Genomic DNA, 22,996 nt, shown 5'->3' on the forward strand with positions numbered 1-22,996 from the left:
AAAGTGAATCTTTTATATACTAATTATTTATTATTAACCTTTTCAGTTAATTTAGATGATTGTGACTTAGTTAACAGAATTTGTTTTTGTTTCATAAATTGCAAGTTATAGTAAACATATAATTATCCCTTTCAATATTAACTTCTCTTGATACCTTGATTCCATGTTTCAACACATCATAGGACACCAACACTGTAAAAAGTACATATATTTATCATTGTAGATTGATGAGAGAATACAGATGGAAACATATCATAATGATGAACTGGGAAAAAAAAAACATGATATGAAATGTGAAGCAGCAGACAAAATATAATTATGAAGCCAGTCGAACGAAGCTGCATCATTTTATGAATTAAATTGTTACTGAGCAAAAAAATATTAATGACATCACACTATCGGGTATCAACGGGCTCAAACGGTGAGGCAGATACTTTGACCAAAAAAAAAAAAAAAAGTGACATTTTACAAAAATAAAAGAGCTTAACTACATAAATGTAGCTCACTGATGTTACATGCTTTTATGACAAACTTGAGATGAACATGGATTACGGGTTGTTATTGCGGTGGGAATGCTTTTTCAGCTCTTTTTCTCCGCGGGTTCCTTGCTGCTCTCCTGTTTGTGGTTCAACATTTTAAAGACTTTCGGGGCCTTCAGCTTTCCTTTGGTCTTCTTCGGCCCGTCCTTCTGAAAGCCTGATGAGAATCCAGGAAATATATCAGTTTATTCACGAGCTAATGCAAAACAAGTGACTGAATATTTAAAAAAAAGCTTTTTATCTGACTCACTCTTATTTCTTGTGCTTTCCATATCTTCATCTCTTTCTCTAATGACAAAAAAACCCCAAAAGTTTTCAAACTGTTATTATAAAAGACTTTTTATTTGTCTCCATATACCTGTCCTGATCCATGCTGCTGATGATCTGGTTCCTCTGTTCAATGATGGTGACCAGCTCAGCCATCAGCTGCTGCTCCCGGCCTCGGTCCTCCTGATCCCAGTCTTTCTCTGATTAGAAAACAACAAAAGGAAAATCGTGAAAAATCAACAGTGACCCAAATCAATCGTGTTTCCATTGCCAAGATGGCCGATGTTGAGCAGAAAGGACTCAAACCTACCGGGCTTATTGAGGAGACATCTGAGCTTGTACTCCACATCCGCTTGTCTGTCCTCTAATATTTGCTGTTTTGTGCTGAAAAAAACAAAACAAAACGAAAAATTTGATCACCAAACAAAACTGAATTTCAAGTAACTTTTAAGCAAGAAATAGCAGCTTGTTTAAAGTAAATTATTCCTTAATATTGATGAAAAAGTATCAGTTAATCAGAAGTACATTAGTCACAATAACAAATTTTGTTGGACGATGTATATCGTCCCAGAAATTATTGCGATAAATAACCTCTGCTAGCTGCAGGTTGTTTCACTCGTAGCTAACATTTCTTCATCGATATTAAGGAAATATTAAATTAAAACAAGCTTCTTTTTCTTGCTTAAAAGTTACTTGTAAGTTAGCTTTGTCATAATTTAGAAACGAGATCAAAAGCACTCAGTAAGGTTTTGTGCTTTTGCAGTGCGAGTCGGGAATTCGGTCAATCCAACCAACACAAAGTAGCGCAGAAGTTGTGAAATGGAAGGACGATAAAACACCATCGCCAACATTTTCACCAGTAAATATATGAAAACGGCTTTTACAGGATCGTCCTTACAGATTCAGGTGCAGCTGTTTTGATGGGAGTGTACGTCAATCTGACCACTGAATGTTTCTCCAGTTCTTCCTTGCAAAATATTCTTTGCAGAGAAAGAACTGAAATCAGTTTCGGGCGTGTTTGGGTAGCTTATTTTTTTCTTTGTTGTCACAATATTTTTGAAGGCAAAAATCGGTTTGAAGGTTTAACAATATTTGTGCTCTTAATGTGGAAGAATTTCCAGGCACCGCATCTCACAGGCGGAACCTCCGTCTGCCCCACTTACAGGTAGACCAGTTCTTTGTTTCTGCGCAGCAGAGTGTGTTGCTCATGGACGAGGCCGAACCACTCGGTCAGCATCTGATCTTCTTTACCTGAAACAGAAACAAACACATTTGCTAGAAACCATGAGAAGCGACGTTCACGTAGAAAACCTTCCGGTACGGAGCGTCAGCCGTACCCGTCCTGCTGTCTCGGATGTTCCTCTCCAGCTCCACTCCTCGTTGCTCCAGCGCCTCCAAGTCGCCGTCCAGGCTCCTCATCTGCCTCTGCAGGTCTTCCGTGGAAACGTCCCGGTCCGTCCGCACCTGTCGCGGTGACAGCAAGTCGCCCGTTTAGCTGCGGGAACGCGTCGATTACGAACACATGGGAGGTTTTTCTCTGTACCTGCCTCCTGATGAGAGGGAAACCGTGTCCAGGCGCCGGACCGCGACCAGACGACAGGTTCTGAACCGTCTGCGACCGGGTCATCTCGGGTCGCTCCGAGAATGGATTTTCTTTACAGGCAGACTGAAAATAGGGAGAAAAAAACTTCAACAGTGATGAATGATTTATGTGTCAGAGCTTATGGTGGAAAAAGAGCAGCAGAATTTGGTAGGATGTAATATTTCAAGTGACATTTTGCTTGCAAATAATGTGTCACTATAACAAATCATTCCAGGAATTATTGCTATAAATGATAATATTGTCATTTTGAGACCATTTTCAACTAATGTAGTAATAATCATAACGTCATGATATAGTATAATGCAATTATACCCAATCAAAAATACCTAAAAAAAACACACCTTTAATTTCTGATGAATACTTGACGCCATAACTGGAAAACATTTTAAATATCCAAAATTAAAAAATAACTATAATGTATTGCGAAGTCTCTGTAACCAAAATTTAAAAAGAAAAAACAGGCAAAATTGGAAATTAGGATTGTCGTAAAAAAAACAAAAAAACAAACAAAAAACAAGCCAACTGCTTCGTACTGGATGTCAAATGTTTGCAGTGTTTCACAAAATGCAGCCTTTTCATCGACGTTAAAGGGGCGCAACTGTAAATGATCAGGTCCATTTTGATTTATCATGCCATTAATTGACTTATTGCAGACACGACTCAGGTTTTGCTTGCAGAAAGTGAACTAATGTCAGACAGTGAGGAGAAAAAAAAAGGTTGTGTGTCATTTTGTAGAGCACGTGTAAAACACAGGAAGCCTGACAGTCTCTGCTGAAACTGATGCTACTGAGCAACTCATTTATAGAAATAGAGTAGAAAATGGGGCCTAAAATAGATCCTTGAGGAACACCTTCATGCAACGTAAGGGCTGATAGTAACTTACTGCGGGAAAAGTTTTTTAACATAAAACCTTCTGAAACCAAGCAAACAAGCACTAATACATATTCACTTCTTCCCTGTAGTAGTTTTGTGTCGTACCTTCCCTTCACACGCTGAGGCCGACCGGTCGGCGTCACGCAGCCCTGTGGCCACGGCGTTGGTCTCGGAGTGCTCGGACGGGATCGCTGGCACGGACAGACTCCTGGTGAAAGCGGCGCTCCTCTGTGCTTCAGAGGACCTCAGGTCTGTCGCGTATGACGGACCGTTCCGACCACCGTCTGCGGGTTCTCCGCCGACAGTTCCCCCCGAGTTACCGTCAGGCTGCGCTCCTTCACGGTCCTCTGTAGAGACACACACGTGCCCGTCCCATCCTCCGTCTGCGTTCCGTTCAGACTCGCCGCCAGGTTCTTCTTGAGCGATGCCGCTGTTCTCTGACGGACCAGCAGAAGGGCCGGTCGGACTGGCCGCCTCCTGCTTAGGAGCTTCATCGACCTCTTCATTTTCCTCCTCCTCCTCTTCCTCGAATGGGTTAAGAGAGGGCATCCTGGGTCTGTTCCACAGCGTCAGCGTGTTGGAGATGGGTTTGGACCGAGGGACGGGTACCGGAGGTGGGGCCGGAGGCAGCTGGGTCCAGGGTCCAGGATGCACGATGGCCATCCAAGGGTGGTTGGTTTTCACTTTAGGGCTGGAGCTGGTTGCCCCAGGAAACAGAAAACAGGGAATATTAGAGGCTCCTGATCTTCACTGCAAAAAACAGAAAACCACACCAGGTATTTCTGGTCCAACCTTAGTTCACTTGAAATGAGACAAAACTAACTCAAAAGTAACTTTTCATCAACATATAGGAGCTTGTTTTAAGCCAATAAAACACGCAGATTGTCACATCGGAAAGATGATTTGTTATAAGTGAAATAATTTGCCGATGAAACAAATACTTTTTCTTCAATATTAAGAAATGATTGACTTAAAACAAGCTGCTACGTCCAGCTGAAAAGCTACTTGTAAGTTAGTTTTGTCTCATTTCAAGTGGATGAAGATATTTACAGACCAAAAATACTTGGTAAGATTTTGTGGTTTTGAAGTCATTGTTCATTTACGCATTTCCTGTTCGACCCGTGAACTCTCGCTCAAAATGATCGTTTCACTTCTTTAGTCACACTCTGTGACTCTGTGACCTTTTAGGCTGTTTATATAAAAACCAGCTGGAGCTCCGCTGAGCTCTTAAATGAGACAAAAAAACCCCCTCCAAAAAACAAGCGATCATGAATCTTTTCATCATTTTTAGTAAAATACTTCAGGGATGTTTGTAAGCTTCACTCCTGAAGTTCTGATTGTGAAACCAGAACGGTTCCAGGTTCAACAGACCTCGACTGAGGAAGAGGACAAGTTAAACTCTCACACCTGAAACTCTGAAGCTCTCGTGTCAATTGTCCGTCTTTCAATTCCCTTTGGCTGTAAAGTCGAGCTCTGATTGGTGGAAACACTTCTGGCTGACCTGGGTAAACCCTGGCGGTCCGGTTCTGGACATAATGCTAAGAACAGCTTTGGTTTATCTGACTGAGCCACGCAGCACCGATCAGCCTATTTGAACTGTGATTACCATAAATGTTGAGTTTGAATTGTACTTTACGTGTCATTTATTTTTTTTAGTACATTTTAAGCCTCTTTTTGATTTTGTGCTTTGCCTCAGTTACGGCCAGTTTACGCATAAGATAGGCATTCATCATAACACATTCTCGTCATAGTAACAATTTTGACTCATCGTTGTCACAATAAATTTCAGTAAATAAAAATAATTTTAAAAAAACTGACTAAATGTTTATTTTACTATTTTCTCCCTGTTTTTTTTTCAACAGGAGCATAAATTAATTCGTAAATATGATTAAATGAATTCTGTCTGTGCAGATAATTTTTTTTATAAATCACACTTCTTTAAGAAGCTTATTTCGAGTAGGAATGTTTTATAAGAGCATCATTTTTATGTTTGTGGTGCTACGAATGCTGTTGCCTCAAAAAAAAAAGGAATAAACAGTTTGTGATCATTTTTGTCGTTATCACAATAGCACTACGAAATATTGTGATAAAATTCACTCCACCCAGGTTTCGCTTTTTAAAATGTTTTTTTTTTACAAAAACCAAAGTGTCAAAGTGAATTTTTACATTTTTTTTTTTTTACAAAATAATTACTATTAAATCAAAATATAATGCATATAATAAGAGACGGCATGAATATAACTTTGTAGTTTCATATGTACTTTGTTTGAACAGTTTTCCATCTTCCCTTCTGCAAATACTTTTCATCAGTTCTTCGTTTTCTATCACAATTTTGATTCATAATTATTGTTTTATTTACTTAAGTTCATTTAGTTATTTGCAGCGGTTAGTTTTCAGCCAAAGCTCTTTGAGTTGCATTTAACTGGAGATCTCTAAGTAAGATCTGACAAACTGTAATCAGATAGAGATTTTACAAAAAAATGAAGTTATCAAAAGTTTTAAGCATTTAATCCAAACTAATGCAGATGATATAAAAAAAGGGGGGCAACTTTTAGATTTCTCCTTCTGCAAATTTTAGATCCTCATATTGAGGATCGCTCCGGCTGACGTATTTGTTTTTCAAATCTCTTCTGGGTTTTTTAAGATTTGATAAACTAGCCGCCGTACCACTGGAAACTTAATTAGAAGGTAAAAATGTGCTTCATGTCTCTGTCATTTGTAAATAATAATAATAATAATAATAATAATAATAATAATAATAATAATAATAATAATAATAATAATAATAATAATAATAATAATAATAATAAAATGTTCAGTACACTTACAGGCCAGGAGGTTGAGGTGAAGGATTGGTTTCTGATATACATGCACAGAAAAAAAGATAAAATAAATACATTTAAAAATGTATTCGTTTTAATTTCCGAATGCAGGCGCGCGGCGTCATTTAGAGAACATTAGGTGAAGTAAAAACTCGCTTACCTCCAGCGGGGGAGTCGCTCATTGTCTGAGCGGTTCTGGATCTGGGCGCGGGAACAGGAACCACAGAGGAGTCCATGCTTCTCCTGGGAGCCGGGACGGGAAGCGCGCTTCCCTCCGAGGCTCGGCGCGGCTCGGCGTAGCGAGGCACGCTGCAGATGGCCGACCCGTTCAGAGAGTAGAAACCCGTCTGGATGGGATGACCGGGCCGATGACCAGCAGGCCTGAGTTGCTGCTCGCTGTCGACGCCGGCAGCTTTTCTGTCCGTTGCATGATGAGAGCAGACGAAGGACGTCTGATCACTTCCTGGAGTGTAGGAGCCTGGTAAGAGAGCGCTGCGGCACACCCTGCACCTGAAAGATGAATCAAATACAGAAAATCTGATGTAACATTAAAGGTGTTGCAGACTTTACCGCTCAAATGTGCTGCTAGTACCGAGTCACTCAGCGAAAAATCACAAAACATCAACAAGGGGTTTTGGTCCATTTTCTATTGCTCACTTGAAATAAAACAAATAACTATAAAAGTGACTTTTCAGAAAGATATAGTAGCTTGTTTTAACTAAATATTTCCTTAATTTTGACGTTAAAAAAGTACCGGTTCTACTGGTAAATTATTTCACTTATAACTATTAATTTTTCATCAATATTAAGGAATTTTAAACTTAAAACAAGCTCAAATGTCTTGCTGAAAAGTTATGTGTAAGTTAGTTTTGTCCTTTTTTCAAGTCTAATAAGATATTTGCACAAGAAACTAGAGCAAAAATTACTTGGTAAGGTTTTGCCTAAAGACGCATGTCACATTAACTTTTTTTCAGCAAACCTTGGAGTATTTTATTGCAATTTTTTGAAAAAAAAAAACAACAACACAGATTAGCGCAAAAATTCTAACAGGGAAAGGACAAGATTTTTCACAAATCATCTGGAAAATGTATTGGTCGTTCACTCCACAAACGGAGGGCAGGCTGTAAGAAACCCGTCGCTGGTCAACGTTAAAGTTTTCATGAGAAGCAAATGATGCATAACCTGTGCTAAAACGGCCTAATCGAATTCCAGAGCTAAAAAAATCAAAGTCCACACGCGTTCTATGTCCAATCTGACTGATCTTGATCTACTTTGCAATAAAAGAACGAGAAAAAAGACTTCAGTCTCGAGGTGATTTTTTTTCTAACTGTTTAATAAAAAGCAATTCCCCTCCCCCCAAAAAAAGAAGAACATAGTAGATAAACGCAAAACACATCAAGAGGTTTGGACACTTCGACAAGGCACTGCCTAATCACAGCCAGGTGTAGAGGTCAAATGTCACCAGAGGTGAACTGAGGCGCATTAGAGACAAACGTCGACGTTCCAACCAGGACAGACGAGCGTCTCTCACCTGAAGCAGCCGCGGTGGTAAACCTTCCCGTCGCTCAGAAGCTTCTGTATGAGGTGAACCGGCTTGGAGCAGAGGGAACACAGCACCCTGGGCCTCGGGCCGGCATGACTGTCCTCTTTACTGGTTTCCAGTTCAGTCCGACTCTGAAAGCAGAAGAGAAACCAGGCAGTCAGACGCAAGGCGAGAGAGAGAGAGAGAGAGAGAGACAGAGAGAGAGAGAGAGAGAGAGAGAGAGAGAGAGAAAGAGAGAGAGAGAGAGCGGGAAGCGAGGAGCCGCCGTACCTTCTGGCTTCTCAAAGTTTTGTGCACCTTCGTGACGTTCAAGACCTGCGATGACCACAACCTGCAGGGACCTGAAGTCAACAGGGACAGTTGGAGAAATGAAAACGTGAATGTATTACAGTTGATTTAAAAAAAAAAAAAAAACTCAAGGTCGCTTTGTAGGTTGTTGCTTTGAAAACAACACTTTTCAAAACGCTGCTTGTTTTTGTTTAAATCCTGCTGCACACATGCTGGCAGCTATGCTAGCGTGGCTAGCTAGATGAAAACAGCTCTTTGTTAAGCACAGGTGGGCAGCAGCTAGTTACATTTACTCAGTTACATTTACAAGTACATTCAGAAGTAGTTTAGCTACGCTGTACTTTGTACTTTTACTGGAGTAATATGATAATGAACTACGAGTAAAAGTCCTGGATACTCAATACAAGTCAAGAAAAAGTAAATATATTTTTAAAAAGAAACGTATGAGACGCAGACACAGACCTGTTGTTTATTAACCAGCTCTGCTGTTTTAAAGTTATTTCGAGCCTATTTGAAGATGAATACGACACAGGAAACACAGCATATTGTCACTGGAAGTAGATTAAATCGCTCTAACATAYACACTTTACCTTCTGTAAGTAATGCTTTTAAGTAAAGTTTAATATTGGAAAAAGTGTTTATTCTGCCTACGTGTGTTGGAATGTATTTATTTATAGTATTAGTTTTTATTTTCGTCTCAAAAGTGACAGAATTTGCACATGAATGTATATTTTGTATGCTGATGGCAACATTTTTCAAAATGTCAAATCAGATTTTATGACAAGTTACTGAAGTCACATTTTCACCAAATATTTTTTCACTCTGACTCGAGTCATTTCTTGGTCGGCTACGTTTTCCTTTTGCTCGGGTAAAAACACGTCGAAGTAGTGCTGCTCTTACTTYATCATAATTTTAGCAATTTTGCATTTTGGCAATTAAAAAAAAAAAAAATGTAATCAGTTGGGGGAGAAGTTCCTAGATTAAGAAATATTAGTAAAAAGATATAATACATGACAGTAGTCCCAACTATCCTTTTACAATAAATGTAATTAAATATATATATATATTTTATTTAACCTTTAACTTTAAGTTGATAAGAGTTTCTAGAAACGTCCAATTAATAATATATTTCTTTTAAACCTGGGGTACAAATGTGATGTGACACAGAAGCCTGTCCCTTTAAGGCTGGACTCTRACCTGTAATTATGTTTGCAACCAAAAAGATAACAGAAATCTCTAAAGTACTGTTAGAAATCAGGAAAACAGCGTCTCCATGACAACCGAACCATTAGGCGCCATCTTTAAGCCGCCTGACCTGAGCTTTTCAGCAAAGTGCTAAAGTAAAGTGGAGGATCTGTGATGCTGGAGCGTCCAGCATCGTGAACTTTTGATTTCAAATAGACKTTAGGGTTTTAGATTTTTTTGTACTAAAACGTGTCTGCAGTCATTAATGGTTTTACTGAAGCTTCTTTAAGTAGGAAATACGKTTATAGCTCTTCAGCAGCAAAAGGTCACGACSCCAGRCCAGCAGAAGTGTTACAMRACATTTTGTCGCCATTTTCACCGTCGTGTCTTTGTGCGACGACGGTAAAGTAARTCTATGTCGACACGAGGAAGTGAGGTAAGCAGCTCGTRCCAGRAAGTCCACAAACTGGCGGCTTRACCAAAGAGCAACGCATGCAATCAAAGACAAACACACAGAAACGCGGCAACGCACCGGGAGATTCTCCGCCGCTGAAGAGGTTGTAGTACTGGGAAACGTAGGTGATGACGGTGAGAAAGTCAGGCGCGTCCGTGGAAACCATGTCCTGTGGGTCCAGCAGAGGAGGGATTCCCAGCTTCGCCTCTGCGACCTCGAAAGCCTGCAGGGTCGAGAGGATGAAGGAGTTTTCACCAACACGCGGTCCGGCGGACACAATGCTGGAAGGGAAACTCCTGCCGGCTTGAACAAAGACGYGACTGACTCACCAGCTTGTTGTTTTGGTAAACATTTCCCCTGGACAGAGAGCTGAAGTCTCTAGAGTAAAGCAAGAATAATAATAATAATAAGTTAGAAACTGTCAGAAGCAGGAGAAAAGAAGGTCACAAGTGGTTGRACTATCATAAAACTGAAACAAGCTACATTTATGAATGAAAGATTACACGTTAGATTAGACTGGAGTCAGCAAAGGTACCGATTCTTAAAAAGTATCAACGTGAACATTTACCACTGTGTTTTATCGCACCCTTCACCGTGCTTTATTGTGTGGAATCTTAAAAATGTTTTTATAAATAAAACCTTTAAAACTCAGGCCTCCGTTTTCATGGTGGCTCCTCCTGTAAACTGATCCAGCGCCATGAATTACATCCAGAAGTCACATAATTACAGGACGGACGCACTAAYTGAAGAAAAATTGGGCCTATATTAATATCCGATATTAATATTGCTGTTAACACTAGTAACTGTACAGTTTTTACATGGCTTTACAAATAGTTCACAGCCCTTTCGACACMATGGAAAAAACGACCACACTACTACGTTGCTTCTCTGTCTCAGTTAAACATTCCACAATCCTTTGCTGCATCACTATTACATGCCTGTACAAATATGGCCAACCTCTCCTGAAACACACACAGCAACAAGATGGAAACAAACATTGGTTATTATCATAGATCCGGTTTTACTCGTGGGATCGATGTCGCTTTGTTAAACATTTACTGGGACGATACCAAAGTTAATGCAAAGATAGGCCTGTCGCAATAAGCAATAAATCAATTAATAACATGAAAAATTAAAATGCGCTCAATTATTTCCAACTTTTGGCAGMAACTTTTTTGCTGGACGATAAATTGTCCCCGAAGTTATCGCGATAAACAATAACATTGTTGAGACCGCTTTCAAGTAATGTAATGGCAATGACATAATAATGCATTCTCAGGGATCCATCCACTTTAAATTTAAATAAACATTTACCACTGGAACTGGAAGACATTTTAAATATCCACAATAAATCAACAAAACTACAAATAAAATTAATTATGACGTTTCTGAAAACGTTTTTTTTTTCTTTCTTTTTTTTACATATTTTGTCATCTTGTTTGCTGTAGAAACAGAGAGAAACGTGAAAAATGATATTTCAGATGGAAATTATTGATCATGTTTTAATTTACCATGCAATTAATTGATTTACTGCTTATTGGCGAGCCTATCTGCAACCAAAAAAAAAATTCTTTGCACAAGACTCAGTTGTACCCGCAACAAAAAAAAAAACGATTCTGTTAGGTGAGCTGAATATACATATACGCCACACTTTTCAGATTATCTTTTTTCTCTTAAGTTTAAATTGTACTAAGATTTTTACAGTGAGAAAACACATCAGATGATCCGTTCAGTCTGGGTCTGGAGAGGTTAAGAAGAGGGATTAGTCCAGCAGATTATAGTCTCCACTCTAAACGAAACGACCCAGTCCTCTTCAGCTCAGTTTGAACTGAAGGTCCATGTGAGGAGGGGAGAAAAAAAAAAGACAAGAAAAGAAAAGAAAAGTACAAGCATTTCAGATGAAGGGCCGAAGCCTCTGGTCTACTTACATCAGGTCGGGTCGGTGTTTGTGGATGATGGCACAAAACGCCAGCCCATCCCTGAAGGAGGCTGACATGTTCTTCACTTCCACACCGGGGTAGCTGGCGCATGTGACGCGGCACCACTCCAGCAGAGCCTTCGGTGATGCTGCCATCTTTTTGCGCGACTTTCAGTTGCGGACGGGGAAAGCATTTCCCTTTTTACGTGTGAGACATCAAACAGAAAGAAGAGCAGAACGGTTCGGCTTGGTGAAGAGAACAGGAAACGTTCACCCTCTTCTGCCAAACTGCACAAACAATGCGCCGACCCAACGAAGCTACAGGAAGGAAGTTATTTCTTCACACTTAAATGTGCATCTCCACCACCTAAAGATATCCACACTGCGTATAAAGAGCGTAGATTTCCCCCCTCCGCAGATTTTAGACCAAAGTTAAAGAAACGGTTCTTCTCACACTCACTGAGCCGCGGACTCGGTTTCTCCGCTATGAGAGAGTTCAACAGGGAGGAGAACTATTGTCTGAATATGTCCAGTGCCACGAAGCCTCCCGAAAGACCTGATAAAATAGGTGTTAATTTGAATAAAACCCAGCAACTTGCTCGCTCCTCCTCGTTGTGCTCCACAGCCCACAGCACGCCGCCGCTAGAGGGAGACGTAGAGCCGCTCTTTTTCTATAATTAGGAGGGAAAGGTCTCTAGTTACGAGATTACTGTCAGCAGTTCAAAGCACATGCCTTCTAACTCACAATTAAATCTTCTTTCTTTCCCATTATGAAACCAAATGTGTTTTTTATATCTTTGTATGATGACGTTATTTGTTCTTTTACAATGTTTTTTTTTATCAGCTTCCCTGTCTCTGCTAAAAAAAAAGAATATTTTTTTGAATTTTTCCACTCAAATAAAGTCAAGAAAATAGACTAAATGTTGCTTTGGTAGGTTATTTGTACTTATTACAAGTTGTATATATAAAACAATGCTTAACCGTGACTTCCGTGTGAATTTTGATTTTATTTGATTTTCTCCAAAAGACAACTTGAAAACAGTATTACTATGAAAGACTGCCTTGCAACCTTCTATTATTATCCTGAAAGTTGTGAAATGACATATTTGCTGGTAAATATAGTTTACTGTTAAACTATGGAGCGCAGAACCTATAATCACACCGTCATTACTGGACTGGAGCTGACTCACATGGATTATACAGAAAATACTTATATGTGTACTATCGTATAAACAGAAATACATGTATTGCAGTTAAATATGTATTCATATTTTAAACATGAAAAAAAATGAAACATATTAGATTTAATAGCAACGGTAACGTTTTTTTTCATTTTCCTTTTATAGATTAAAACACCTCTTAAACAAATGTGTTTTGTTTCAGACCTTACATTTATTACTAAGTGTAACATGTTACACTTAGTAATAAATAGTATTACCAACTTGTAGTAATAAAATACGATTTTAAGACATTACGTAACTCCACGTAACGCAACTAAACGTGTTTTTTTTCTGTCCACTCCTCTTATACGCAGCTTCCGCCTCGCTCTACGTGCCCTTACGTACATAAATCTCGCAGTGATGGCTGCGCCGCCCGATACGGAGAGTTTGGAGTCTCATATCAGTAAGTCTTTCAAACGTACCCCTCAGAGTCGGCGTTACCTGTTGCTYCGGACATGAACTAGTCATTATCCACGAGCTGTGAGTGAAATAGCGGCTCACTGCAGGCTCACCGGGCGCAGCAGCAGGGGCTCAAAACCCGCCGCCACCTCCGGGATGCTAACCTAGCTGCGGAGCTGCTGTTCCTGCCAGCTGTCAACACCACCGACCACAGTCAGGCTAGCTTTAGCTCCCCGGCGGACACCTGCTACCGGGCTGTGTGTGTCAGAATCACCCGGGCAACCTTTTTTTTTTTTTTTTTTAAATCACGCCTGTTATAAAATGCTTATGACAGTGATTTTATCTCGTGAGAAAAATCGAGAAAAGACTACAAATGCCAACTGAAAGCTAGCTATAGTGACACTGTTAGCACCCGAGGTTCACTCAGGTGACACACTGGCAGGTTTGTTCCTCTTTAAATTGTGAAGTCGAACAGCTGGTCGCGTGCCTTTTGAGCTGAATAATTGCGCGTATTTTCATTGGAAAAAACATTTGATGACAAGGTTTAAATGACTAAATTATAACAGGTTGTTTTGAATACTATATTAGCAAACCTAATCTCATCTATGCATCTTTTATGTCATTCTCAAATAGTTATTCAACTTTTTTTCAGTTTTCTTGGCGGTTGATATTTTTTTTATTTGCTTACGTAAAAAAAAATTTTTTTTATAAATGGTATAACAGAGAAAAATGAAATTTATTTCAAATAAATGCATATGACAACCTAGCTACAGCTACATGTATATATTTTCAAACACATTTTTTTGATGCATTTTTGTTCAACTTACCGTTTGGCCTTGCTTGGTTTGCTGACATTTCAGACAGAGCCACAAATCCACTTAACAGAGACGCAGACTGGAGCAGCATCAATGCCTTCTGTGACCAGCTCAACAACGACCTGGAGGGGTAAGAGGAGACTCGATGCCTTTTGACTTATTTTACAATCCCCGTACTACCTTTTTTTTTTTAGGTTTATTTTTATGAGGAAATATCTTCTCACCTTGAGAAATTGATCCCGTTCCAGACCTCAGCTGGCCACCAGGCTCCTGGCCCACAAAATCCAGTCTCCTCAAGAGTGGGAGGCCATGCAGGCGCTATTGGTGAGCTAACACCCGCTCATGCAGAATGATCTGCCTTCACAAACAAACCCTGTCCCTCCTCCTCGCTGCCGTCTTTCATTGCTTGTGTTGACCGTTTCAACTCCAGGTCCTGGAGACGTGCATGAGAAACTGCGGGAAAAGGTTTCACAGCGAAGTGGGCAAGTTCCGATTTCTCAACGAGCTCATCAAAGTAGTTTCCCCAAAGGTACTGAGAGTCTTGTCGCTCTTAACGCGTAGCCTTTTATTTTCATAACGGGTGAACTGACAAACACGCCGTTTTGTTCTGACTCTCAGTATTTAGGCTCTCGCTCTCCAGAGGCAGCAAAAAAGAAAGTTCTGGAGTTGATCTACAGCTGGACGTTGGCGTTGCCTGATGAGCCCAAGATCTCAGATGCTTACCAGATGCTAAAGAAACAAGGTAAGAGGCTGCTAGCAAATGCTACATTTTTGTTATGTAAGCTTTTTCTGTAAACAATTTTTTAAAATTTTATTAGAGTATAAAAATTAGATTCTTTTTTATTAAATCAGGTATCATTAAACAAGACCCAGAGCTTCCCCCAGACAAGCTGCTGCACCTTCCTCCACGCAGACCTAAAAATGCAATTTTTGAGGATGAGGAGAAGTCAAAAGTAAGAACCTTCTGTAACAATTATCGAAATTAATGATATGATGCGGTGAAAAGACATTTTCAGTCAGTTTCCTGCTGTCTGTTTAAACTTTCCCTTTGCTGTCATTGTTTGTGTTTCTGCTCTGGTTAATAACATTTTTCTTTTCAATGCCGTTTGCTTTGATAGATGTTGTCCCGCCTGCTAAACAGCTCACACCCTGAAGACCTGAAAGCTGCTAACAAACTCATTAAGGAAATGGTCCAAGAGGTAAACCTTCCGTTTTATTTCTGCATTTCTTATAATTTTTTTAATTTGAGTTTTAAAGCTTCTAAACGCTGCTTTTTAATCTTTCTTTTCCTAATCTGAAAGCTTCAACATTGAATTTTACTAGCAAGAATTAGATGCACAAAGTGTGAATTTAATGCAGATTTTCTCTACTGTTTACAGTATCAAAAGTATAAATACAGGCTGAAATGTGTATCTAATGGTGCGTTCACACTGCAGCCTGAAGTGACCCAATTCCGATTTTTTGGCAATTCCGATTTTTTTGCCGGGGCCGTTCACACTGCAGGTAAATGTGACCTGTATGTGTTCTGCAGTCTGAACAGGCAAACGACCTGAAAGTGTCCCGCATGCGCACTAGAGGGCGTAATGGCGTCAGCGTTCTCAGTGTTCTGCCAACCGCCATAAAAAGAAGAAGTGTTCTGTGTTTGCAGAAGTAAACATTGAGGCTAACGGTGGAGCATTTGAAGTTGTTATCTGGCCGGAGCAGCACATTAACAACTTTATTCTCATATAGTCCGTCATGGTTGTTGTTTTTCTTCCCACTTGCGCGTATCAGGACGTAGAATATTGAGATTTGTTGAGAATCAGTGACGTTCAGTTCGAATGAATGCGACCTGAACGTTAGGTTGCATTTGAATCGGATACGTATCGGATATGGGTCACATTCGAAAAAAGAATCCGGCCTGTGCTGTTCACACTGCCATGAGAAGATCGGATACATGACGCATTACGTCAAAAAAAATCTGAATTGGGTCACTTCAGTGATGTGTGTTCTTCAGCAAGTTGAAGAGAACCCACACAGCGTAATTCTTGGATTTATTTAAACTGGTTTGTTTTCTCCGTGAGGCTTTCAAGCGGAGGAACGCAGCTCTAACTGTGAAGCATGGTGGTGGTAGCATCATGCTGAGGGTCTGTTTATGCTCCAATGGTTCTGGTGTGTTGTACAAAGTGGATGAAGACAAACGACTTCAACCAGGATGTCCCCACATCCTTAAAAAGTCTTAAATTTGTGTCTAAAATTCGAGCCTTAAAATGTCTTAAATTTGCTGAAACAAATGTTGCTAGTATTCATCACAGGGCTTAAATTGCGTCATGGCAGGACTAGTTAATGTTGTTTTGCACARATTTTCTGTCAGGCAAAAGTTTGAGTCAGACAAWCATCTTTGCTTTCCGCGACTSGAGACGGTTGAAGCTACCGCTAACTAGCAGCTAATAAACCCTTGCTAGCTAGCTTTTCTGTCTTTATAATTTTTTTTCTGCGCTTTGTTGACATGGAGCAAGTCCCCCCAGCCATCCCTGGCATTTATATTTTTTCGGTTTTAAATTTAATTCAAGATTATTAAAAAAGGTCTTTAAAAGTCTTAAATTTAAGCTGCTGTCGACCGAATTCCTCAAACCTCGTCTCAAAAGAAGCACACAGCAAAACAGGTTTTGCAATTGTAAAAAGTAAACACTACACTTCTGTTCCAGGAAGCCAGACAGTGAAATGAGTTCTGACTAGAGAAGGAGCAGTCAGAATCATCCCTGAAGCTTCAGAAAGTGCTTTTTTTTTTGTGTGTGTGTTTTTTTTCCTCTGCTGCCTGCAAAGAAAACAGTCTGTGGCGAAAATCCCAACCACATATTAGTGAGGATGTCCTTCTGAGCCTGTATGAATACTTTTGGGCAAACCGATGTCCCGACTGTCTGCTCAGGATCAGCGGCGAGTGGAGAAAGTGTCGAAACGCGTCAACGCCATCCAGGAGGTGAAGGAGAGCGTCGCTCTGCTGACTCAGCTGCTGCAGGACTACGACGGCACGGCGACCGACCAGGGCAACGCCGACCTGATACAGGTGAACAAAACAAGCTCACGCAGTGATAATCAATCTCACTGTGTGAGTGATAATCCATCAGCCACACAGTGAGATTGATTATCAATATGCAGGGTTTGTACGGGTGATTAAAAATCCTTGCCAATGCTTGAATTTCCATCAGGTGTTTTCAAGGTTTTGGAAATACTTGATTTCTGTACAAAGTTCTTGAAAGTGCTTTGATATCCAAACAGCACAGTTTTGTAAAACGGTGCAACCAGATGCAGTTCAATCAATCAATCAATCAATCAATCAATCAATCAATCAATCAATCAATCAATCAATCAATCAATCAATCAAATTTTATTTCTAAAGCACATTTCAGCAGCAGGGCATTTCAAAGTGCTTTACATCATAACAAACACAAAAACACAAATCCAGATATTTACATACACCTAAGAAAAACGGCTACATTTCTTAGTTAAATCAGACTAAACTTTTCTTGTTTTTATTTGCTAAATGCCAGGAAATGCCCAGAATGTTTTTTATTTTCTTTTCTTTTTTACATTGTGTTTAAGCATTTAATTTGAGCAGAAACGCCATTTACCTCAACAAGATTTGTTTGAATTTGGTTTCAAAGTAATAAATATTTACTATTCCTAAAGGCTCAATGACTTGTTGAGCTATACTTTAACCAAATTGATTGAAATTGGGTGAATTATTATTATTTCTTTATTACTGTTTTGTTCTTGGACTAACAGGGTGTGCTTTTAGAGACATAATTCAAAACATAACATTTTGTGGTATTATAATTTACTTTCTCCTTGCTGTGTAATGTAGAATACTATCAGAAGACATTAATAACAGTAATGAAATATATCCTATAGAAATTGTCTTCTTTGGTTCGTTTGTATTGTTTTCATCTCAAGTGATGCTGGAAACGTTTGAATATTTACTTTAAAAAAATGCTTGAAAAGTGTTTGAAAAGTGAACGAACCCTGAACACAAAACCCGTCTGAGTCCRTCCCGTCTTCGCCGTCAGGATTTGTACCAGCGCTGCGAGAAGATGAGGCCGACGCTGTTCCGGCTAGCGAGCGACACGGAAGACAACGACGAAGCGCTAGGTGAGCCGCGCGCCTTCTCCTTCGCCGTTTGTGGGTGGGAGGCGTCCATCTTGGTGGCATGAAAACCGTCACTCCTCACTCTGCTTTGTCTGCGCAGCCGAGATCCTGCAGGCCAACGACAGCCTGACTCACGTCATCAACCTGTACAAGCAGCAGGTGAAGGGCGAGATTGTGAACGGAAACAACACACTAAACGCACAGAAACCCGCCGGTGGGTCAGCAGCCGAGACGGAACCGAAGAGAAGTGCTTGTCTTTTGCTGTAAGCTGACTAAAATGCCGCCCACTGATTCAGGAACGGCTCTGCTGGATCTGTCCGGATTGGACACGTCGCCCCAGTCGCCTCCTTCCTTCCCAGAGTTCCCCACTCCCACAGACGGCCTCCAGGCTCCCTCGCAGGAGACGGGCATCAGCCTGCTGGACGATGAGCTCATGTCACTCGGTAACGTTCCCATTTTCCCACTCGACTGTGAACGCTCTCGAGGTTCACGGCTGCGTTCCCGTTACTAAGGTGTGCAAATCTTAGTTGATATTTTTGCTAATGCTGAAAAACAATCACCATTTTCAGAACTGTGGTGTTTCCATTAACTAAGAAACGGAATTAAAATCCGACATGAATGAGCTTACTCTTTGGAATAACGTTAAACTTGGGAGTGGTTATGCATCTATGTGGCGTTTTGGAGGAATTGTAATCTGTGTATTCAACACTTCCTGTCATCTTTTTTGTCATTTCCTCCAGCAGTAACATCTGGTTGCTGATCATGTGACTGGTGTGATGCGAAAAAATGTTTCCATTGCAATTTTGTGAAATATATCTATTATACACAAGCGCAAAAAAATAACTGAAAAATTATTATTATTATTTTAATTGGCACGTTCTCATTAAGCAAATTTATTTTCGTAACTTCCAAGTTGCGCAATTTTACGTTTTGTGAAAACGCAGCTAACTTGAAACGTCCTCTAAGCTCCGTCTCTTTTCTGAAGGTTTGAGCGAAGGGACGCACACCTCCAACCCGTCACAGCCGGACGACTCCACAGCCTGGGACTCCTTCCAGGTGAGCCGTGGGAAAAACGTCACAGAGCTTCACAATCTGCTGCTCCGGGTGCAAGAATCTAATGAAGACTTATTTCGTTCTTATTTCTCCTTCCAGTCCTCCGACAGCATCGATGCGGATGTCCAAGCAGCTCCTCATCTCCTGCTGAGTCCTGATCCTCCGTCTCACTCCCAACCTTTGTCGTCCCTGGATGAGCTGGACCTGCTGGGGAAGACGCTGCTGCAGCAGTCGCTGCCTCCCGAGGGTCTGCAGGTTAAATGGTACGCCTCACACACACACACACACATACTGCACGGCTCGACTCAGACTCGAGTTTTGGGACGGGAGTTTTGGAAATGGTTCACATCTTCTGTGTCTTTTGTGAAAAAAAGCTACAGGCCACAACTCTGACTGGTTAAGCCTTAAAAAGGCTTAGAGGGGACAAATTATGCAACATTCTCACTACCTCTTGTTGCTTTCTTGTTGATTGTGCAGGAGGCTGTACTTCTGCTTTTCAAAGATGTACGGTTGTTTCCAGCCATTTTAACATGGCCTTGAAGACGCAGAAGATGTGAATTAAGGGCCTTGAAATGTCTTAAATTCATTAGAAGCAGAGAGTAGGAATATAATAAGTTGATGGGTCTTGTATTTAGTTGTGACAGGACAATTTCATCTTGTATTTTCTGTTTTGTTTTGTTTTTCCTTGCTGGACTTTTCTGTCAGGGGAAGGTTTGAGTCTTCATTGTGTTCTGTGACTCAAAGCAGCTGAGGCTACCACTAAATAGCTGCTAATATACCTCGGCTAGCTGTTTTGCGTCTATCATGGGTTAATGCAAAGTTTTGACCAGTTGGCTGGACGACATTCACACATTTCTGTGGGGACACAAATTCTGTTCATAATGATCTTAAAAAGTCTTAAGTTTTTGAAAACGTGCCGAGACCCTGCTGTGAGCTAATAGTTGCTCACAGCAATCTGTTTATGCTAGCGGTAGCTTCGTAATGATCAGCCCAGTGATGCATCTCAAAGTGGACACTGACCAGGACCAGCTTAACCTTCATCTTGTAGCCAAGGTGGAAACATTTCTCTGGTCTTATAAACAGAGAAGTGTTTTCTTCATTGTAGGTAATGGTGGTTAAAATGTTTGTGCTGCTCGTCTTTCTTCCTCAAGGGACAAGCAGCAGTCCAAGCCGACTCTGAGGGATCTCCAGACGAAGTCGGGAATCAACACTAGCGCTCCTGCTGTCGGAGCCTTAGTGGCTGACCCCTCCGCCTCCAGCCTGGGAGGAACGCTGCTGGACAAATCCCCGGCTCACGCAGCAGCTCCTCCCCCTGAAGTCTCACTGGCCGATGTTTTTGTACCTCTAGAATCCATTAAGCCCAGTAAGTGCAGAGGAATCACTTTTTCTTTCTTTTTTTTTTGCATATATGTGGTTGTTTTTCAAACTTTAATGATTTAGCCTGTTTCTGACCGCTCCTCCTCCAGGTAGCCTCTTACCCATAACCGTGTTTGACGGACACAGCTTGCGGGTTCTCTTTCACTTCGCCCGCGACTCGCCCCCGTCCCGCCCCGACGTGCTGGTGGTGATCATCTCCATGTTGTCCTCCGCCCCTATTTCCACCACCAACATTCACTTTGAAGCTACAGCCCCAAAGGTCAGCAGCGATGACCTATGAACTCTGTGTCTCCTCCTCAGATTCTGACTTTTAGACTCACTAGATTAAGGGAAGTGGTTGCACACAGTTTTATTTAGGGGTAACAGAGTAACAGTAGCGGTTAACGGGGCTGGGGACAGTTTGTGGTTGTAACGTGACGATGTGGGGAACGGTTGAAGGTGTGTGAATTTTCTGTCCTGCCGTTCTGTTTGCATCGATTGCAGTTTTCTGCATGACACATTTTAGAGTTTTAATCATAATAAATGAAGCTAACTAACCTAAGGACCTCTGACTCGTATACATATCATCCCTAATGTGAACGCATCTGGGTCAAAGATGGCTGATGTTTTTGTGTTTTTATCTGCAGTCTGTGGCGGTGAAGCTCCAGCCTCCATCGGGGTCAGAGCTCCCAGCTTTTAACCCCATCCTGCCCCCTGCTGCCATCACGCAGATCCTGCTGCTAGCCAACCCTAACAAGGTAGCTACTAGCACAGGCTTTAATGTTCCTCTTAAAAATGGTTTTTATTTCTACACTAACAATAATATAGTGCAAGCAAGAGACTTTGTCCTGTTTTTCATGTTTCCATTTTTCAAGATGGCTGCCGTTTTTGAGTCATCTGTGCATGACCATGAGATGTTACACGTTTTCATGACCTGGATGGACTTTATGTCACATCATATATTTTCCACTTTGGTCATCCTATGAAGTAAGAATATGCAGCAAAATTAGAGACCGAGGACTTTTGCTGTTTTCAATCTCACTCCAGTTGATGAAGATGTGAGACAGACGGTTAGCATTAGATGTGTTTAGCAGCATTAGTGGAGTTAGCTGTGGCATTAACTACCACAGATTTTGGTGCAAACACATATTCTTTATCACAACCCTGGCAGCCATTTTGAAATATGTCCACCACAAAAAGGAAACAGGACATGAAGAAAACATGTTTTCTATGGCTCAAGACATGCACGCTATGATTTGACAAAGATTTTTGCACCAAATTGGCAATTTTAGTGCAAAAATGTATTTTCCATTACAAGCAAATATGATTTTTACGGGTCCAACTGTGTATCATTTGGCACCAAAAATATTCATCTGTGATAAATATTGGCAAAATTCACTGCAGAAATAAATATCTCTTAACAAGCATGCTGGACCTCTTAATACAGCTACATTTCTTGCAGCTGATGTAACTTTTATTTTTGGTTTTTGAATAAACCTGTAAAAACATACTTAGCTGGACTCTTGAATCCACCTGTGAAAGATTTTTCTGAAATATTAAATCATCTGCTGCACTAAAAAAAAACATTTATGTCCTTGAAAACTTTTAAAAATATGGGACATTTATTCTGAATTAGAAATGAGGAAAAAAAATCAGTTCATTACTTTTGCAGCAGTTGGAATAATTACTCCTCTCCTTTTTTCTTTTTTTGTTTCCCTGTGTGCTTCAGGAGAAAGTCCAGCTGCAGTACAGACTATCGTTCTCCATGGGCGAGCAGCAGCACAGTGAGAGCGGCCGTGTAGAACAGCTTCCTGACCCTGAGAGGTGGGGGAACCTATAGCACCTGACCTCACCCCGTCAGACTCTCTGCTTCCGGACTCGGCCGCCCATCCTCCGCCATCGGCGCCGTTTTCAGACACGTTTCCTTTGCGGTCATTCTGGCGTGCGTTGGTTTGGGTGGTGGTGATTTTTTTTTTTTTTTTTTGAGCGGTTCTCACTCTTGTGTCTCTAGGTCTAGTCTGTTTTTTTTTTAACGTGGCCGGGTCCAAACCTGCAACCGCTTGTCATCACATTCTGGGAGGAAAGAAAACAACAAATGTGTGCATGTTTGCTCATTCCTTGTGCTTTATTGTTGTTTTTTTTTTTAGTTTTCTAACTTATCTGCGTTTACCTCGGCATGCTTTGCAAACACGGGATAAATGTTTGGATGACTCCTGCACAAAGAAGCTACATTTGATTAACTCTTTAGTGTTTTTTTTTTTTTTTCTTTTGTGTGTGTGATTTCTTGCTTCTCTCACGGTGGCTGAGTCACTTTCTGATTGCACAAAGAATGATTCTTCTCCGTTTTCCTTTCATCTTGTGTAATGAACAAACTCTACTGTATCGTCGGAGCTGTGTATTTTCTGCCATATGTGCCTCTTTTGCTGTTGTATTATTTAAAGTTTGAAGCTTTTGACTGGAGTTTTTTTCCCCCTCATCTGTTGATTATTAGACATCTTGAAATATTCAAACTGTTTTATTGCGTTGGGTTTTAGTT

The 22,996-nt window shown here is 40.7% G+C and overlaps 2 protein-coding genes across 3 annotated transcripts; one reads left to right on the top strand and one right to left on the bottom strand.

Annotated features, from left to right (window-relative positions):
• Positions 1-195: 195 nt before the first annotated feature.
• On the bottom strand, positions 196-13,338 carry micall1b.2 (MICAL like 1b, duplicate 2). The gene is made up of 16 exons (XM_008415540.2): positions 13,154-13,338; positions 11,503-11,690; positions 9,904-9,952; positions 9,653-9,797; positions 7,918-7,988; positions 7,636-7,778; positions 6,265-6,614; positions 6,111-6,141; positions 3,388-3,979; positions 2,350-2,472; positions 2,144-2,270; positions 1,970-2,057; positions 1,117-1,190; positions 898-1,006; positions 790-827; positions 196-696 (listed from the first exon to the last, which is right to left on the bottom strand). The coding sequence occupies exons 2-16, from the start codon at positions 11,646-11,648 to the stop codon at positions 581-583; spliced, it is 2,202 nt and encodes a 733-aa protein (XP_008413762.1). The 5' UTR covers positions 11,649-11,690; positions 13,154-13,338; the 3' UTR covers positions 196-580.
• LOC103468443 (ADP-ribosylation factor-binding protein GGA1) lies at positions 13,010-22,920 on the top strand. Of its 2 annotated transcripts, none has more exons than XM_008415536.1 (17): positions 13,010-13,115; positions 13,972-14,056; positions 14,175-14,250; positions 14,357-14,455; positions 14,545-14,668; positions 14,779-14,879; positions 15,045-15,125; positions 16,835-16,972; positions 17,973-18,054; positions 18,152-18,265; positions 18,348-18,494; positions 19,037-19,107; positions 19,204-19,367; positions 20,256-20,467; positions 20,571-20,740; positions 21,108-21,218; positions 22,190-22,920. In XM_008415536.1, exons 1-17 carry the CDS (start codon positions 13,073-13,075, stop codon positions 22,298-22,300), a joined length of 1,929 nt encoding a protein of 642 aa, XP_008413758.1. In that variant the 5' UTR covers positions 13,010-13,072; the 3' UTR covers positions 22,301-22,920. The 2 variants fall into 2 exon arrangements, with proteins under 2 accessions (XP_008413758.1, XP_008413759.1); XM_008415537.2 differs by lacking the exon at positions 13,010-13,115 and adding an exon at positions 13,459-13,553.
• Positions 22,921-22,996: the final 76 nt, after the last annotated feature.

Source organism: Poecilia reticulata, linkage group LG8 (genome assembly GCF_000633615.1).
Source record: "Poecilia reticulata strain Guanapo linkage group LG8, Guppy_female_1.0+MT, whole genome shotgun sequence".
Classification (NCBI taxonomy): Eukaryota; Metazoa; Chordata; class Actinopteri; order Cyprinodontiformes; family Poeciliidae; genus Poecilia; species Poecilia reticulata.

What these genes read in the sequence shown, in the direction of transcription:
- LOC103468443 (XM_008415536.1), top strand. Translation starts at nt 13,073, where the DNA reads ATGGCTGCGCCGCCCGATACGGAGAGTTTGGAGTCTCATATCA. An exon ending in GAGTTTGGAGTCTCATATCA is followed by an intron (nt 13,116 to 13,971) that starts GTAAGTCTTTCA and finishes CTGACATTTCAG; the next exon opens with ACAGAGCCACAAATCCACTT. An exon ending in TGCTAGCCAACCCTAACAAG is followed by an intron (nt 21,219 to 22,189) that starts GTAGCTACTAGC and finishes TGTGTGCTTCAG; the next exon opens with GAGAAAGTCCAGCTGCAGTA.
- micall1b.2 (XM_008415540.2), bottom strand. Translation starts at nt 11,648, where the DNA reads ATGGCAGCATCACCGAAGGCTCTGCTGGAGTGGTGCCGCGTCACATGC. An exon ending in CATCCGAGACAGCAGGACGG is followed by an intron (nt 2,058 to 2,143) that starts GTACGGCTGACG and finishes TTTCTGTTTCAG; the next exon opens with GTAAAGAAGATCAGATGCTG. An exon ending in AACAAAGAACTGGTCTACCT is followed by an intron (nt 1,191 to 1,969) that starts GTAAGTGGGGCA and finishes TGTTTTTTTCAG; the next exon opens with CACAAAACAGCAAATATTAG.